The 19735-nt window shown below is 34.9% G+C and overlaps 1 protein-coding gene and 1 long non-coding RNA gene across 2 annotated transcripts; both read right to left on the bottom strand.

The window, feature by feature from the left end:
* Window positions 1-2233: 2233 nt before the first annotated feature.
* LOC114408114 lies at window positions 2234-3808 on the bottom strand. The gene is made up of 4 exons (XR_003665816.1): window positions 3506-3808; window positions 3344-3408; window positions 3051-3109; window positions 2234-2670 (listed from the first exon to the last, which is right to left on the bottom strand). It is a non-coding gene; the product is annotated as an uncharacterized LOC114408114 (long non-coding RNA).
* A 1321-nt stretch (window positions 3809-5129) lies between these two features.
* On the bottom strand, window positions 5130-16923 carry LOC114409322 (mitochondrial import inner membrane translocase subunit TIM44-2). The gene is made up of 14 exons (XM_028372737.1): window positions 16692-16923; window positions 16519-16619; window positions 16229-16312; window positions 16052-16127; window positions 15578-15622; window positions 15094-15498; window positions 14943-15011; window positions 14638-14702; window positions 13116-13184; window positions 12942-13014; window positions 11984-12088; window positions 11139-11210; window positions 10968-11030; window positions 5130-5503 (listed from the first exon to the last, which is right to left on the bottom strand). Exons 1-14 carry the CDS (start codon window positions 16752-16754, stop codon window positions 5372-5374), a joined length of 1422 nt encoding a protein of 473 aa, XP_028228538.1. The 5' UTR covers window positions 16755-16923; the 3' UTR covers window positions 5130-5371.
* Window positions 16924-19735: the final 2812 nt, after the last annotated feature.

Genomic DNA, 19735 nt, shown 5'->3' with positions numbered 1-19735 from the left:
AATAAATTGACAATGATTACGACAAAAATAAATAGAAAATTAAAGCTGATTTGAATAATATGGTAAAATTGATAGTGTAATATTTGGAAAAAAACTTTTCCATTAATAGGTACTTGCCAATTAATTTTTGCCAATTAATTTTTTCCAATAAAAAATAATAAACTCTCCAATCTTTCTTTTCTCACTTTAATCCACGTGTAATTTTATTTATTATTTTTTTATTTTGCTCAGTGCTTACACCTTCCTCACATGCTGATGTTTTTTTCCAGTACCACCAAGCCACATGTATCGCTTTCTAATTGTCGGATATAAAAATAGAGTGATGATGACCCCATTTTGATTGATGGAAAATTTTTCATGTTACTTTGTTTTGACAGTTTAAAGTTGTAATTTAATCATTATGATTTCCAGATAATGCATTTTATTGTTTACAATTTACTGAAAAACGTAAATTGAAAACATATTTTTTATATTAGTTACATTGAGTTATTTAATATTAGTAATTTTATTAATTTCACTTTCGTATGAAATTTGTTTTTCCATTAAAAGTATGATATGATCTTTTTGTTTTGATAATAACGAATTCTCTCTCCTCCATCTCTTTTGCCTCCGTCAAGATTTTCATATCAATCAGCTTTAAATATTATATTGTCCATTTGGTATAATTGATAGTGTAATATCTGAAAAGAAGTTGCATATAAAAATAGAGTGATGATGACCCCATTTTGATTGATGGAGAAATTTTTATGTTACTTTGTTTTGACAGTTTAAAGTTGTAATTTAATCATTATGATTTACAAGTAATGCATTTTATTGTTTACAATTTGCTGAAAAACGTAAATTGAAAACACATTTTTTATATTAGTTACACTGAGTTATTTAATATTAGTAATTTTATTCATTTCACTTTCGTATGAAATTTTTTTTCTTTCATTAAAAGTATGATATGATCCTTTTATTTTGATAATAACGAAGTTACGAAAATTGATTCCGCTATTATAAACCCGATTTATGAAGGAAAGGCACATATAGTGAAGAGTATTTTGTTTATCACATTTTGTTCTTTCTCTATTTTAATTTATAGAAAATTCGTGATTTTGGAAGTAAAAGGAGCTTGCAATCAGCTTTAAATATTATACTGCCAATTTAAAAATAAATAGAAAATTAAAGTTGATTTGAATAATATGGTAAAATTGATAGTGTAATATTTGGAAAAAATCTTTCCATTAATAGGTACTAGCCAATTAATTTTTGCCAATTAATTTTGTCCAATAAAAAATAATAAATTCTCCAATCTTTCTTTTCTCACTTCAATCCACGTGTAATTTTATTTATTATTTTTTTATTTTGCTCAGTGCTTACACCTTTCTCACATGCTGATGTTTTTTTTTCTAGTACCACCAAGCCACACGTATCGCTTTCTAATTGTCGGATATAAAAATAGAGTGATGATGACCCCATTTTGATTGATGGAAAAAATTTTATGTTACTTTGTTTTGACAGTTTAAAGTTGTAATTTAATCATTATGATTTCCAGGTAATGCATTTTATTGTTTACAATTTGCTGAAAAACGTAAATTGAAAACATATTTTTTATATTAGTTACACTGAGTTATTTAATATTAGTAATTTTATTCATTTCACTTTCGTATGAATTTTTTTTCATTAAAAGTATGATATGATCTTTTTGTTTTGATAATAATGAAGTTACGAAAATTGATTCCACTATTATAAACCCGATTTATGAAGGAAAGACAGATATAGTGAAGAGTATTTTGTTTATCACATTTTGTTCTTTCTCTATTTTAATTTATAGCAAATTCGTGATTTTGGAAGTAAAAGGAGCTTGCAATCAGCTTTAAATATTATACTGTCAATTTAAAAATGAAACAAAAACGTTAGGAAAATTGAAAAAACCCTTTCCATTAATAGGTACTTGCCAATTAATTTTTGCCAATCAATTTTAAATATTTTGTTGGAGTATGAAAATGGTCATGATCTTCAAATTAATGAGACTATTCCATTAGGATATGAAGATAATGATAATATTATGTTACTTAGTGTAATATTTGAAGTAAAAATGATAGGTATAGTGTCTTTTTCAACCTTGTCTGCATACAATACTGATTCATGAAAAACAATCAACATGCAATGACATAAACAAAAATGGAACCAAAACGAAAACAAAAGTCAAACGGAATATAAAGAAAACAAATAAAGAAAACGAACTTGTAGATAGAGAAACAAAGAAAAGAATCCTGTTTGAGATAAAAAATCAGATAAAAATCGAAGGTTTTTGGAGTTAAAAATGGCAGTTTTAGTGTCTCCTTCCACCTTCTCTACATACAATAACGATTCATAAAAAACAAATAACATGCAACGAGATAAACAAAAATGGAACTAAAACAAAAATAGGAGTAAAACGGAATATGAAGAGGAATGAAGACGAACGCAAATGGAAGTTAGAGAAACAAAGAAACAAAGAAAACAGAATATGAAGGAAGATGAATGGAGAGGAACGAAAAAGGAAGATGGAGAAACAAAGAAACAAAGAAAATGAACATGTAGACAGAGAAACAAAGGAGACAAACCTTTTAACATAAAAATCAGATAAAAATGGAAGCTTTTTGGAGTAAAAAATGGCAGCTTCAGTGTCTTCTTCCACCTTCTCTGCATACAATAGCAATTCATTAAAAACAATGAACAGACAGTGAGATAAACGAAAATGGAACCAAAACAAAAATAGAAATAAAATGGAATATGAATATGAAGAGGAATGGAGAGGAATGAAAATGGAAGATGGAGAGGATGTAAAAAATCAGCAACAACTCTTTGTAGCAAAAATGACAGAAGATATTTAAAAAAAAAGAATTAGAAGAGAAACAAAAAGAAATCAGCAATATAGCAAAAATAGGAGAAGATAATTTTTTGAAAAAAGGAAATTACGAAAAAAATGACACATTTGTTCTTCAACACAGAACCTGTACTCATGTAGAAAACAAAATAAAGGCAGAACACCCCCAAAAATTAAAGTCTTTGTGTTTACGAACCTGAACCCATGAAGTTTTTGAGATAAAAATCGCAACTTTAATGTGTTTTTTCACCTTCTCTGCATACAACATGCCAAAAGAACACAAAAAAATTTAAACTTTTATATTGGGAGAAGTCAGAAAACAAAATAAAGGCTGAACACCACAAAAAATTTAAGTTTTTGTGTCTACGAACCTGCATTTTAAAAAACGAAAAAGAATTAGAAGTGAAACAAAAAGAAATCAGCAACAACTCTTGTAGCAAAAATGACAGGAAATAATTTTCTTTTAAAAAAACGAAAAAGAACAGTAACCTCAAGTCCTATTGTTGCAACCCTTGCATGGGCAAAGCGTCGTAACCTTCAACACCATCGTTAGCCTGTCCCAAAAATCAAACCACAAAAAATCAGACCACAAAATATTAGGCATAAAAATGAGAAAAAATAGATAAAAATGAAACTTTTATTTTTCAATACCTTTATTCTTTAGTAGCCTATCCCAACTCTTCCATGGGCAAAGCCTCGTAACCTTCAGCACCGTCGTTAGACTGTCCTAAAAATCAAAGTACAAAAAATTAGACAAAAAAGGAAAAAAAATAGAATATTGACGTGAAACAAAATATGGACGGACGCAAAAGAATAAAGGAGGAGAAACAAAAACGGGATGGATGCAAAAGAATAAAGGAGGAAAAACAAAAACGGAGAAGAAAAAAGGAGAAGTTGAGGAAGAGAAAAAAGGGGAAACTGAATATTGATAGAGAAGAAAAGAGAAGAAGTTGAGGAAGAGAAACAGGGGGGAAGAGAATCTGGATGGACGCAACAGAAATGGAAGAGAGAGAAGAAAGTTCTGGAATTAAAGAGAATTAAATGGAGAGGTGAGATCCGGCAATTAGAAAGTGACATGTGGCTTGTGGTTGTGGAAATAAGGAATTGCAACAGCCGGCACAAAGAAGAGAAAAGGGGCCTTGTAAAACACAAACCTTTAGAAAAGGATGAAGCCTTCACGTGGCAATGAGCAAAGAAACATAAAAGAGGGTTTTTTATTGGACAGGTGACAACACACGGACTGAAGAGCAAAGAAGCATAAAAGAGGGTTTATTATTGGACAGGTGACAACACACAGCAATGAGCAAAGAAGCATAAAAGAAAGTTTATAATTGGACAGGTGCCAACATGACAGAGCTCCGGCAATGGACAGGTGTCAACAGGATAGAGAAAAAGGTAGTCAGGGCCTTATTTGTATAAATAGATAGTAGTATATAGATTATAATAAAAGTTAATAAATATTTCATACCAATAATATGATTAAAAAAAATATGACCATGACTAACTAATTTTTAACCTTCCGACTTCGTGATTTACATATTAGCTCTCCCCAGTTATTTCCCATTGTATAATTGGTGTGCAAAACTAATTTTTAACCTTGAAATTAACTTCCGTTGAATTTCTTTTAATCCATCTTCGAATTATAAGCTAGGGAATTTACGCTACATAACATCCTTTTCTTTTTCAATTCCCCTGTTGACACGAACTCAAAACAAGACCATCTTGATCTTTAAATGTCATAATCACGAAATATAGTTTCTGTAATAAAAACTAAAACATAGTTAATTCATGTTTTTATCTCATGTTAAAATATTAAAATGTATAAAGAATTTTAAAATAAATTTTAACTATTGTAAAATGTAGAAGTGTTTGAAAATTGTAATTAAAAAACAGTAGAGCTTAACAACTTTACACTTCCATAATATTTATTTTTAAATCTGATAAATTATTGCAATAGGTAGGATAGGAACTTGCGAATCTGTCCTAGAATTTATCCTTACGTCTTTGAATGCATATTTCAGTAGTTTACAGATAAACGATATCAAAATGGAAAATCCACTGAAATACAAATAGTCGAATATTATACAATTATAGATGATGTTCAATAGAGGCTCTTTCTGTGACATCCTTACATCATTGACCATTAGATTTTTTACATGCAAATTATATATTTAGCACCCATGTTTGCACATATTAATCGGCATATCCAAACCTTTTGGTAAACAAAGAAAAATGCTTACCGTACGGGAAGGATACTAGTAATTACTATTATAAATAAATAACTTGTGACTATATTAACAATTTGTCATTTCTGGCTTGAGAGCAGAATAAAAACGTTGTCTAGCTCATCTAACATACATCAATGAACTCAAGTGCAAATTATTTTTCTAGTTAGTAATAAAAAAAATTAAAGGATGTATCATCGGGATACAACTTTGCCCCAAGAAATGAAATCAGTAAATGTAGTATATGACATAAAGGTTCAATTATACAAATCCCTGAAAATCATGACAAAATCTAGATGAGAGCTTGGATGCCTTGCTGTTGCATCTCTCTGAGTCTCCACATTAGGTAAATACCATCTTCTCCACGATCTTCTTGGTCCATTTGTTGTAATGCCCAAAAATAGAATACAGTGTGGATTGTATCCTAGCAAAGAAAAAAAAAATCATTGTTAAAACCAGACAAGCAAGGTTGCATTCACTTCATGAAAACGGTATTATTAGACAAGTCTCAGATTATGTTGTACGTCAACTTGTATATTGACAACACTATAAATTTACTACTCAAATTAGGACAACAAAAAACATGAACAAAAATCAAAGCTAAAGCCTCAGATAAGAGAGCAGGGAGCATAGAGACATGATATGAACCAGAAGGGGTGTAATTATTAAGCCATTTGCATGTCTCTCTTTACAGAACAAACCATTTTATATATAGTGCATCTATGAAACCGAGCATTTCCTGATAGGACACCGGTGAATAATACTGATATTCATATTGGTGAGGAGTCACATAGGCCCATTATATGGAAAGTTTATTCTAGGAGAAAGAAAATAGGATTAGGGAGTGCGAGTTAGTTACATGAAGTGGCATAGGAGATTCTAACAAATTCTGTTGGGGGGTGGAGTATGTAAGGAGGTGAGGAGAGAGAAAAAAATAGTGGGGGGAATGGTGGCTGTTTAGGGGAATATTTCTCAGGAAAAGGAGTCACAGACTCCGGTTGTCATTCTAAATTCATGTACTAGCTTTTTGCTATCTTTCATATTAAATAACATTGTTATATTGAATTTCTGCTTTTCATACCGCTGATTGTGAGTTCTAACATTGGTCCGACCTGCTGGATACATACGAGACCTGCTGGATACATACGAGACACGACTAGCATACTTCAGGAGATTCTATGCCACCAAAAATGACGGAGAGAGTTGACGTGTTGGAGGCAAGAATGAATTCGCTGGAGAACTCCTTGACGCAGTCCATGGAAGAGTTTTGTCGCTCCTTGATGACGGAGTTCGCCAAATTGCAAGACTGTTGTGTCAATGATGAGACCCGCTCACCATCGTTCAGTACAGAATCGGTGTTAGAATACAAAATGCCGGCGAAGAAGGTGGAGCTTCCACCATTTGACAAGGAGGACCTGGTGGGATGGATTACCCATGCTGAGACCTATTTTGAGGTGCATGGTTCATCGGAGGAGATGAAAGTGAGGTTAGCGAAGCTCAGTATGGAGGGTTCGGCTATTCACTGGTTCAACTTGTTATGTGAGACTGAGGATGCACTCACATGGTCTAAACAGAAGAAGTCGTTGATTGAACGATATGGAGGAAGAGTGATAATCCATTAGAGGAACTGAAGGATTTGCAGCAAGTGGGTGATGTTGATAAGTATATCACAGACTGAGTTTGTTTCCTCCCAGGTGGGTCATCTTCTCGCAGAACAATATTTGAGGTATTTCATGAGGGGCCTCAAGTCAAAGATTTGACTGCGAGTGAGAACTTTCAACCCAAAAAATTGTGTTCAAGCGATGAGGATAGCGCAAGATGTTGAGGCAAAGTTGCGTGGCTCTTTGATGCCACATATCAGTGGGAGTGTGATACAATGGAGGGGAGGTCGAGAATTGGATCCTGGATCGGGTGGAAAAAGAGGTGTTAGGTCAAATTTTCCTTCTGGTGCAAGAAGCGACAGTGGGTCACATTATAACTCAGGCCCATATAAAGGAACTTTCAGGTCAGGGCCTTTAAGTAGTGACCCAACTCAGACAATGCAATCTGGATCCAATGTGAACCCTAATTCAAGCTCCAATTCGGTGCAAAAAGAAAGAGATGAAGGAGGAAGGGGCAACAACCCTCGAAACAGAGATATTAAACATTTACCATACTCGGAATTGATGGATGGTAAGGTTTGCGGTTTGTGTTTTCAATGTGGAGAGCGATTTCACCCACTGCACCAATGCACAGAGAAACAGTTTCACTTAGTTATCCTGGGGAACAACGAAGTGGTTATCGCAGAAGGGGAGGTGATAGCCATAGAAGTAAGAGACGACGAAGATGAAGCAACCCTAGATTGTAATATTATGGGAGTGTTTGGGCTGACCGAAGGTATGAAGACGATGAAACGACCCACAACAATGTGATTGGAGGGAAAAGTAAGGGGTGTTGTGTTTAGGTGTTGGCTGACAGTGGCGCAAGCCACAACTTCATCGCGCCTCAAGTCGCAACAGCACTGGGTTTGACAATACCGATATCCCTACCATCACAAAGGGGAGATTGAGAAACAAGTGCAGAACATGTTGGAGCAGGGAATTATTAGGCATAGTTCCAGTGTTTTTTCTAGTCCCATGATATTAGTTAAAAAGAGATGCATTGTGGCGTATGCGTGTGGACTATAGGGAGCTGAATAAGGTAACGATACCTGACAAATACCCCATTCCGGTGGTAGAGGAACTTTTGGATGAACTACATGGTGCTACATATTTCCCTAATTTGGATTTGAAGTCAAGGTATCATCAAATCCGGGTGAAGGAGGAGGACATGCATAAAACTGCCTTTCGCACACATGAAGGGCATTATGAATTTATGGTTATGCCGTTTGGGTTGACCAATGCCCCCCCAGCTACCTTCCAATCTACCATGAACCAAGTGTTCAAACCTTTCCTAAGGAAAACTGCATTGGTGTTTTTTGATGATATTCTAGTGTTTAGCAAAGGATGGAAGGAACATATGGAGCATCTAACACAAGTTCTGAAGGCGCTTCAAGAAAACAAATTAGTGGTTAATAAGAAAAAATGCCTTTGGTAGAAGGCAAGTGGAGTACTTGGATCATGTAATTTCAGAAAAAGGTGAGGCTGTGGATCCAGAAAAAATAAGGAGTATTGTGAGTTGGCTTGTACTTCATAATGTCAAGGTGTACGGGCTTTTTTGGGTTTGACGGGATACCATAGAAAATTTATTACAGGGTATGGAATGCGGGCTAAGCCACTCACGGAATTAAGGAAAAGAAAGAAGGATTTAATTGAGGAACAGAAGCATTAAAAGCTTTTGAGGAGCTAAAAGGGGTGATGACTCAAGCACCTGTGTTGACACTTCCAGATTTTAATCAACCATTTGAAATTGAATGCGATGCTTCCGGAAGAGGGGTAGGAGCTGTGTTGATGCAAAACAGGAAACCAATAGCATATTTCAGCAAGGCCTTGTCCGAGAATAATTTAAGCAAGTCAGCATATGAGAAGGAATTGATGGTGTTGGTGTTGGCAGTGCAGCACTGGTGACCCCTGCAGGGTAGAAAATTTGTGGTGTATTCAGATCAAAAAAAGCCTTCGACACTTGTTGCAACAAAGGATTACTACAGCTGACCAACAAAATTGGATAGCTAAACTCTTGGGTTACCAATTTGAGGTCATTTACAAACCTGGGCCGGACAATAAAGCAGCTGATTCATTATCTCGCATATATGAAGAAGGTGATTTGAAAAGCATCACTTCATTTCCAATTTGGATGCAAGAGCAGCAAGTACAGCATGAAGTTCTTCGAGACCCTTTCTTAAAACAGGTGATAGCTGACTTGCATGAGAATCCAGCTTCACAGCCGATGTTTAGCTTGCAACAAGGAGTGTTATTCTACTAGAATAGGTTGGTGCTGTCCTCCAAATCTTCTTGTATTCCTATATTGTTGCAGGAAATTTATATTGGGTAGGCAAGAAAACTACCATTCAGGACTTTGTGAAGAGTTGTGACGTTTGCCAAGGACAAAAGTATTCAGCATCATCACCGGCTTGTCTGCTGCAGCCACTCCCAATTCCAGCTCAAATTTGGGAGGATATATCTTTAGACTTTGTCATGGGACTCCCTAAGTCTAAAGGATTTGAAGCAGTATTTGTGGTGGTTGACAGGTTATCCAAATATGCTCATTTCATACCCTTGCGCCATCCCTATACAGATAGAAAGGTGGCTGAAGTGTTTACAAAGGAAATAGTGCGTTTACATGGGATAAGCAGTGAATAATGAGTGATCGAGACCCTCTATTTGTCAGCCTGTTTTGGAAGTTGTTTCGACTGCAGGGTACTGTCCTAAAAATGAGCTCTTCGTATCATCCCGAGACGGATGGACAGACAGAGGAAGTAAATAGGTGTTTAGAGTCTTATTTGCGATGTTTTGCATCTGAACAGCCCAAGAATTGGTCATTCTGGGTGTTGTGGGCAGAATTGTGGTACTATACTACCTTCCATGTGTCTACTGGAGTGACTCCTTTTGAGTCTGTGTATGGGAGAAAACCTCCTACATTGGTTCGAGTTTTGCAAGGAGAAACCAGGGTGGAAGCAGTGGAAGTAGAATTGATGGATAGAGATGAGGCACTGCAATAGTTGAAACATCACCTGACTCATGCTCAAGAGTTGATGAGGAAATACGCTAACAAGAAACGAAGATACCTATCATTCGAGGTAGGAGAGTGGGTGTTTTTGAAACTCCAACCTCACAGACAAATGACTGTAGCTAGGAGGATTAACCAGAAATTGGCTCCGAGGTTCTTTGAACCTTTCCCAATTTTGGAGAGGGTGGGGGCTTGTCGTATAAACTGAAACTGCCAGACGAAGCTAGGGTGCACCCCGTTTTTCATGTATCTCAATTGAAGAAGGCAATTGGGAGTTATTCTGCAGAGGCATCTTTACCTGAAGGGTTGGAGATGGAGTTGGAGGAAAATGAAGAACCTGAGGAGTTGTTGGCTTCAAGAGAGATATTTGAAGGAGAGCAGCCAGTCAAATAGTGGCTGGTTAAATGGAAGGGCGGAGCAGCTGAGGATACTACCTGGGAAGATGAGGCATTGCTGAAAAGTCAATTTCAAGCACTTAGCCTTGAGGACAAGGCTGTTTCTTCAGGGGGGAGTAATGATAGGACACCAGTGAATAATACTAATATTCATACTGATATTCATATTGGTGAGGAGTCACATAGGCCCATTATATGGAAAGTTTATTCTAGGAGAAAGAAAATAGGATTAGGGAGTGCGAGTTAGTTACATAAAGTGGCATAGGAGATTCTAACAAATTCTGTTAGGGGGTGGAGTATGTAAGGAGGTGAGGAGAGAGAAAAAAGGAGTAGGGGGGAATGGTGGTTGTTTAGGAAAATATTTCTCTGGAAAAGGAGTCACACACTCAGGTTGTCATTCTAAATTCCTGTACTAGCTTTCTGCTATCTTTCATATTAAATAACACTGTTATATTGAATTTCTGCTTTTCATACCACTGTGACTGTGAGTTCTAACATTTCCATAGTATATAACTATATATTTATTTAAATGTGAAAAATAAAAATACATACACCATTCATCTTTACTTGATCCATGCCTTCCATAATTTCTAATAGATAGGAGATGCATGAGCTGGTGACAGAACATCAACAGCTCAACATGGAAACGAATGGGCACAAATTACATTGAGATTATTGAGGGGAAAGGAAGGCAAAATTTGCAAACTAATGGAATTAGAAAGTTAACACTATAAAGAGGCACCCGCTCTCTCAAATAGGACGTTAAAAACTACATGAAATTTTTACTGATATGACATTTTCACATTGTAGCAATTAAAAAATATAAACCATTAAAAACGCAGCATTTACCTTGCCTCCTTCTGTAATTGCCCCATTCCTATCACGTACACAATAGATTTGCTGAGTTTGAAACTGTGAAAATTCATTTAACAAAATCATTCATGTAAGTTTTCATTTCTACCGCATAAGAATAAATTTTCTAAATTAGCAATGAACTTCTGGAACTAATAATTTACATACCATTACAATAATTACTGGAGATGAGCCCATCATCTTGGTCTCTCTTATTTCCAGATCAGATACATGCAGAATCTGCAGAGTTAAATATTTAAATACATAAAAAACACTATATAGCCTAGTCCTAGTAGGTACAAGCACCTTAATCATATTTTTCTGTATAAATAATTGGGTAAGATTCACAAGAGGATGTCAGACTGGCTTAACCAAGATAAATTCGGAGAGAAAAAAAGTAAAATGGAATTGCATCATTTATGAGTAAAACTATGATCCAACCTTAGAAAATCTTTCTTTCATATTTCATTCACATGTTAGAGGAGATAAATGAGAAAACATTTGGAAAATAACAAGTCTATAACTTGTGAAAGTTTGACACATGATACACAAGTAAATGGTAGTACAACTACAAGTGTACAACCACATGTTTTACACTTGTCTAAATGGCACTTGGAGCAGTCCTGTTTCTCTTCATTAATAGAAAATATTTGTTCCATACTCCCACATTCCCACTCTATTTTGAGCTACAGCTATTAGCTAACTATATTATATCATTTGCACATGGAAGACGGAACCCATGTTACCTATGTTATATTTTATCAAGTTGATCAGGATTGAATTTTGGTTCAAGCAAAGAAGATACAAGGTTATTTCATTTTATGAATTTTTTTTCTTCACTTAACCGTATCAAATATACTATCAAGAACTCAAGAAGTTGAGTTAAAATGAAAACACATTTTTTGGGAACACTTTAACATGCTCAATATGGTATGGTACTATCAACCTCATTCAAAACAAAATGTAATTGAACAGAAAGAAACAATAAAGATTCAAAAAAATGTGAATCTCACCTTGTTATCAAAGAATATACCATGACTTTGGTAAGCATTATGCTCTGCTTTACAACGTTCAATCAGCTCAGGGCTACAATACTTCTTTAATGTTTCAACGTCTCCCTGTATATATAATTAAAAACTGATTCATAAATCATAAATGCATCTGCTCAACCAACTAATAGATTTAGAGCAAATCTTAGACATAGTACTTTGTCCATTGCTATCAGGTTTTGTATTAACAAGTGATGCACATAACAATTTTTTTAACAACTTATAATTTAATTGGTCAACTTCTTCCACTTCATTAGCCAACTTCTCCAGCTTTAACTAATGACTGCAACTACACACTTCAAATCTCCGAAGTCCAAATCCTCAAACCACCATTTCATGCTAATGGACCCCCCACATCCAACCAGGCAGACCGTTTTCTTTCTTAAGCAATATTTGATGACAACACTTCCCTTCTTTTTCACTAAATGATTCTCACTAAACATAGCATTAAATCCAATAGTTTAACCTAATTGAAGGTTTTCCTTTTCAAAATGATTATTAAAAAAAAGGCTCTTGCCTAATGATTACAATTTGTCATCAATTGAGCAAATCAAACATTATAATTAAAAATATATATAGCCCAATTATCTATAATCTATAACTTAGATCTCAAACTGTAATACATATTTGTTGCTCAAACCTTACATCACCATCATCCAGTTTACCCTATTATCTTATTTTGGAAGGGTAAAGATTAAACACTTGGCTTGGAATGAAAATATTCATTTCAGTTACAACTTACAACTGGCGATGATGCTGAGGATTTGTTCTAAAAGAAAGATAGGTGCTAACAGATTAACTAACAATGAGATGTAAAAGCGATTATAAGTGATACAAGTGTCATTTGTTACAACATGATACTAAATAAGTATTGGCTAATGGCTATAAACTTATGCCAAATTCAAATATGGAATGATTATACCTTGATGTAAGCATTAAGCACTGGTTTTATTGCCTCCTGTACTTCCCCAACAAATTCTGGTAATGAAAAATAACTGGTCCATGTAATCAAAATAAAAGAAAAAAGATGTTAGCAATTAAAGTAACAATAAAATGCTAAGACCAAGATAGAAAAACAAAAGGCATGAAAGCCTACGGATCCCGTTGACGTATTTCCTTGTAAGAAATTGCAGCATCTGTCTCTTGAAACATACTGTCATTGATACTGTAAAAGAAGTGCGGTAAATTAGTACTTAAATTTGCATCTTACATTACTACTATTTAGACTATAACCCTATGTTGTCAATCGTGGGCGTCGCGGCAGAGCGGAGCGGCGCGGCACCCATCCGCGACGGGGACAGACATAGCGGCGCGGTTGGAGCGGCCACTATCGCGGCGGAGCGGCGCAGGATTTGGACCAGATTTTTGTGCCGCTACAGTGAAGCCATGGAAATTCCGAAAATGCCCTCACTTAATGCGGGAAAGTGAGGGTATTTTTGATATTTTTGTTTTGGTATTACCTGGTCAGGGCTTGCGTTGCTGGAAGTCGAAAACCTTGCTGCTCTCCAGACCTAGCGTTGCTGCGATACCCCGGCGAGGCTGCGACCCAAACGACGCTGCGACGCCGGTGACGCTGCGACACCGGCGAGCGCCGCCACCTCCTCCACGCCCAGGAGCACGCGAGTCTGTGACACTGTAGAGCTGCGCCGCCACCTTGCTTGAGGTTTCCTATATTTTTTGTTTTCCTAATTATTTAATTGCCCTTTTTTTCAGTGTGGGACTGTGGGTGCCATGAGCTGTTGGTTTCAATTTTTGTATGGTGAGGAAGGCGTGCAATATGAGAAGTGAAAATTGAATGAAATGATGCCAAGTGAGAAGTGCTAGCTGTATTAATGCGTGTGATTTTATTATTTTTTTTAAAAAATGTTATATGAATATCCAATGTGCTAGTTGATACCTAAACAGAATGTGATAAAAAAAGATAAAAAGAAATATGAAATGTTGAAGCATTTAAAATAATGAAGTATTTGTGTATTATACTATTATTATTATTTTTCGATGGGTGTGTTATTTGTTTTCTGGGATGAAATGGGTATGTCATTACCATTCTAGGGTACGTGGTTCATTTAATCTTTTTGTACTTAGTTCCGATGAATATAGGAACTTTTGTTTAATTTTTCAATTTTTGTTGGTTTCAATTTTTATACATTTTAATTGGTTACGTTAGATGATAAAATGACAGGAGCTTTTTTTGTATTTAATTGGTTACATTAGATGATAAAATGAGCTCTCTATCATCATACAATCATGAATGATTTTTTTTTTTGGACTTTTGTGATAATTGAGTGCATGAAAGAGAATGTAACTTTTTGTTTTGTAACTTTTGTTTAAGTAACTATGTTTTTAGTTATTTTACTGTTTTTGAACTTATATATATACATATTATTAATTATTTAACATGTATAAAAAAACACATTAGAAAAGCGGTCATCCCGCCATCCGCTATCCTGCTATCCCACTTTTGGGGTCGGCCACTCCACTCCGTTACGCCGGTATTGACAACTATGCTATAACCAGACAAATATTGCAGCATGTGTAACTATTAACAGTAACCAATCATTTGGTAGTTCTAATTTCCAAGAACAAGAATAAGTGCAAAGAGAAACTCAATGACATACTCCTGTATTTTGTGAATAATGGGGCTGTCACTGGTCTCATATCTTTCCCGCAAGTCCTCTACTATCTGTCAATTCCAATATATATATAAAATAGCATGCAAACAAAAGGTGACTCAGAAGTTAAATATGTAACATATTCCCTCCATTCACAATCATGAATTATCACATAGGACACTAATATTTATGAATGCAATTGAGGCAAGCTGCACAATATATCATATTGTTATACAACAAAGTGCAGTCAAAGGAATAATTATTTTAGTAGAATAAAGAACCTCAGGAGTGGAGTCGGGAGTAGAACATACCTCCTGGCCCTTTGTCTTCACTGGGTCACTATACTTAAGGAATCGCTTGGATACTGGATGGCCTTTCACCTTTATGAAAATGCAGAGAAGATAATTCAATGGAATGCTTTTCCCGACAATCCAATTAAAAAAGAACTGCAACTAAGTTTACCTTCTCCCTGAACTCATCAAACTTCTTACTCCACCAAGATTGTTTAGATGGCATAACAACAAGATCTGTTCTTGTACTTGTTTCACCACTTGATGCAAAAGGAACTCGCTTTCTCTTAGTCGGGGTACTACTTAACTCCTCTTTTACTATGTCATAACCTTTTTTGGTTATGTCAACTAACTTTGCATCCTTTAATTTTTGGAAGGCAGCAGAAACATTTGGAGAGGAAATAGTTGATTTAAATTTGCCAAACAACGAATCAGCATCCTTACTAGACCCAGATTGCTGATTTTTCTCTTCCTCACGTGATGTCTGATTTCCTCCATTTGCATCAGCACCCTGTTTTGTTGAAGAATCAGTTGATCCTGAAGAATCCTGCTTTCCTATCCCAAAAGTTTCCTTCACCTAATTTAACAAGAGCAATGCCAATAACCTATCAATGGTCAATCATATTCACCAACAGAGTTGTAAATCATAAACAGACCTCCTCTGATGCAGCTGAAATCTTCTCTTTAACATTGTAAGAAACCTGCAAAATGTATAATTAAATTCCAGGAAGCATGTCAGCTTATTCAAAATAGATATATGGATCCCATGTTCCCATCAACAACTTTAATAACAATTGCATTTAGCTGCACAAACAAACAAGGGAAGAATGAAAAGATAAATAGCAATCCAAGGTATGCATCACTTTACCTAACAAAAAAAAAACATTTTTATACCATTAAATGGGTACCTAGAGTGTAAGGTCGCATTAGACTCTTCTACACAATTACACATGCTCTCCAATGACTTTGTACTCTAGGTATGCAGTGATGAACACCTTAGAGTTGTTTATATAGCATTTTCCAATAAGACTACAGAGCATCAGAAGTGAGGTTCTTTTTTACCCCCTTTTCTCATAACTAATTTCCATTACTAATCCAGAGTAGAAATTGAAGATGACCTTCGATTATACCTTCTTTGCAGCAGCTTCAGCTTCTGTCCACGCTTCATCCACTTGTTTGTACAGCTTCTCAGTTTTTTGCTTTGTTCTGCATTATCCACTTAACCATCTTAGGCCCTCCATTGAAGTGTTGAGCCAGCCTTGACATATAATGGTATGTCTCAGCCTATTAATCAGTAACACACTTACCTTTCTTTCAGCTCTTCTTTTACCCCTTTAAGTTCATCTGCTTTTTCTTTCAGCTCCTTGACAGACTGTTGGAATTCTTGGTTTCTGCAACCATCAAAGACAAGAAACAAATAGGGCATAACGTAACACCCTTCAGAAAGAATCAACAAGACAAAATATACAAGGCCATGAAATCCATAAACAGTTAGAAGCTCAAGCTTTGTTATCTCCAAATACAAAAGGTTAGGTCTATTCTTTCATTTTGTTATCTCCAAATAAATTTTCTTAGAGAGAGAGAGAGGAATGAATACCTAACAGCTTGGCCTTTAATGTTCTTAGAGAACTCATTGAAGACACTGTATCTACGCCTATCTTCCCAAACCAAAGGTAACCTTCTACTCCTACTCCAACCCTGTAAATAAATGAATAAATATAAAAAGAGAGATAAAATTTGTTGTTAAAAAGGAAATGAAATAAAAGGAACCTGGTGGTGAAGAAGGGATCGTTTGGAGAGTAACAAATCACGAATCAGCTTTCGCGTTGCCATTGGGAATCAAAACCAAGAGAGAACGTCGTCTTCTTTTAATTTCTTATCTCATTTTATTTTTTGTAATGCATCCGTTTGCGTTGCCGGTGCTTGAGGAAGAACAAATAAAGACCTTGCGTAACTGCTGTGTTGTGCTATGCTGCAAGAAGAAAGAGAATCAATAGTGTACTTGCTTACTCTTTGTATCTTGCGCTCTGGGCTTAGGGTTGCAAATGATAAATATACCTCCCCTATCTAATGAATATACCTCCCATTTCTTTCTTCTTTTCATTTCTCTTAAATATCCTTCTAATATATTCTTATAACTTTCTAGAAATAATTTTTGCTTACCCCCTTCCTTTCCCTTGCAATGGAATAATGAAAGAAACAGTAAATACTCATTTTGGTTCCTAAAAGTGTGAGACCATGATAAATTGGTCCCTTAAAATGTAAAATTCAAATTTAGTCCCAAATATACAAAAAGTACGACAAAACAGTCCTACGAATAATTTAATTACAAATTGATTCCTAAACTTTACATCAAATTGGTCCTCAAAAGATACAACTTAATTGCAAGTTAATCACAAAATGATCTCACAAATTTAACTATAGGACAAATTTGTTGCACATTTTACATATTAAGAGACTAAATTTGAATTTTACATCTTTTAGGGATCAATTTGTCACAATCTCACACTTTCAAGAACCAAAATAGGTATTTATTCAAAAGAAAAAAAATGAGTTGGTTGGAACAACAAAAGAAAACAAACCAACCAGAGGTATTTACACCATGTTGTTGAACAATCATTATGAATTTCCCATTCAACCTTCGTAATCAAGAAAATTGCAACAATAAAATAATAATAATAATAGTAATTTGCTAAATCCATAAATTATAATTCACAGTGTAAAGGTAAATATCACAAAAAGGGAGGTTGAATTCTGATTTTAGAAATTTTTAAAGCATTTTCACAATCAATCTAAGTTTTTGTCTAGTGAAGAAACTTTGCAAAAACAGATAATAGATCTTTTGAAAAACACAATCAAATGATGGAAAACAAACATGTTAAGCACAAGATGTTTGCAAAAGACTAAGAACAAATTCAAACCTTAGGTCAATTGAAAGCAAAGGGAAAGTAAATAAGACTCAGAGAGTTGTATTGGTTTATTTCTACCACTAAGACTACATTTAGTTTTTGGCAAAACATTAAATTCCACTAACTTCTCATAAGTGACAAGTATTGTGTCACGACCACTTCTGACTCTACAAATCAAGCTTTGCACAAGTTTGATTAACACCCAGTATTCTTTGTCCTACCAAGTTATTGTTAGCTTTAAACAAATCAGAAGAGATTTATAGTTCGAGTTTGCACAGAGACTAAATCTAGAATCGTCTTATAGATAAATATACAATTAACACTTTGTCTTTTTATGTCAATATGTTCAAGGTATCCTGACTTTACAAGAATATACTGAAAGTTTTTTTGCGAAAATAATAATGAATGTTTTTTCGTGCAAGGTTGATACACTAATTCTTCAAAGCTTTTGGTTTATATAAGTCTTATCTTTAATTGTTCGTTGTCTCATAAAGGGTAGATTTCTTCACTTGATCTTCATCTAATGAATGTGGCTGTTGGGGCATTAAATGCATGCCCTTTCCTCATGCAGAGAGTCCATTCTTCGAAGTTTGTGTGTTGAGTACTACAATAGATAGTCACTTCCTTTATGTCAAAGCAGGTCTGGTACAATAGAGCTCTTCTTTTGATGGCAATTGAGGAATTTCAAATCTTGACTTCACAATCACTTATGACTCTACAAATCAAGCTTTGCACAAGTTTGATTAACACCCAGTATTCTTTGTCCTACCAAGTTATTGTTAGCTTTAAACAAATCAGAAGAGATTTATAGTTCGAGTTTGCACAGAGACTAAATCTAGAATCGTCTTATAGATAAATATACAATTAACACTTTGTCTTTTTATGTCAATATGTTCAAGGTATCCTGACTTTACAAGAATATACTGAAAGTTTTTTTGCGAAAATAATAATGAATGTTTTTTCGTGCAAGGTTGATACACTAATTCTTCAAAGCTTTTGGTTTATATAAGTCTTATCTTTAATTGTTCGTTGTCTCATAAAGGGTAGATTTCTTCACTTGATCTTCATCTAATGAATGTGGCTGTTGGGGCATTAAATGCATGCCCTTTCCTCATGCAGAGAGTCCATTCTTCGAAGTTTGTGTGTTGAGTACTACAATAGATAGTCACTTCCTTTATGTCAAAGCAGGTCTGGTACAATAGAGCTCTTCTTTTGATGGCAATTGAGGAATTTCAAATCTTGACTTCACAATCACTTATGACTCTACAAATCAAGCTTTGCACAAGTTTGATTAACACCCAGTATTCTTTGTCCTACCAAGTTATTGTTAGCTTTAAACAAATCAGAAGAGATTTATAGTTCGAGTTTGCACAGAGACTAAATCTAGAATCGTCTTATAGATAAATATACAATTAACACTTTGTCTTTTTATGTCAATATGTTCAAGGTATCCTGACTTTACAAGAATATACTGAAAGTTTTTTGCGAAAACAATAATGAATGTTTTTTCGTGCAAGGTTGATACACTAATTCTTCAAAGCTTTTGGTTTATATAAGCCTTATCTTTAATTGTTCGTTGTCTCATAAAGGGTAGATTTCTTCACTTGATCTTCATCTAATGAATGTGGCTGTTGGGGCATTAAATGCATGCCCTTTCCTCATGCAGAGAGTCCATTCTTCGAAGTTTGTGTGTTGAGTACTACAATAGATAGTCACTTCCTTTATGTCAAAGCAGGTCTGGTACAATAGAGCTCTTCTTTTGATGGCAATTGAGGAATTTCAAATCTTGACTTCACAATCACTTATGACTCTACAAATCAAGCTTTGCACAAGTTTGATTAACACCCAGTATTCTTTGTCCTACCAAGTTATTGTTAGCTTTAAACAAATCAGAAGAGATTTATA

Source organism: Glycine soja, chromosome 4 (genome assembly GCF_004193775.1).
Source record: "Glycine soja cultivar W05 chromosome 4, ASM419377v2, whole genome shotgun sequence".
NCBI classification, from domain to species: Eukaryota; Viridiplantae; Streptophyta; class Magnoliopsida; order Fabales; family Fabaceae; genus Glycine; species Glycine soja.
The sequence above is the reverse complement of the archived record's forward strand: the minus strand, read 5'-3'. Positions and strand labels throughout refer to the sequence as shown.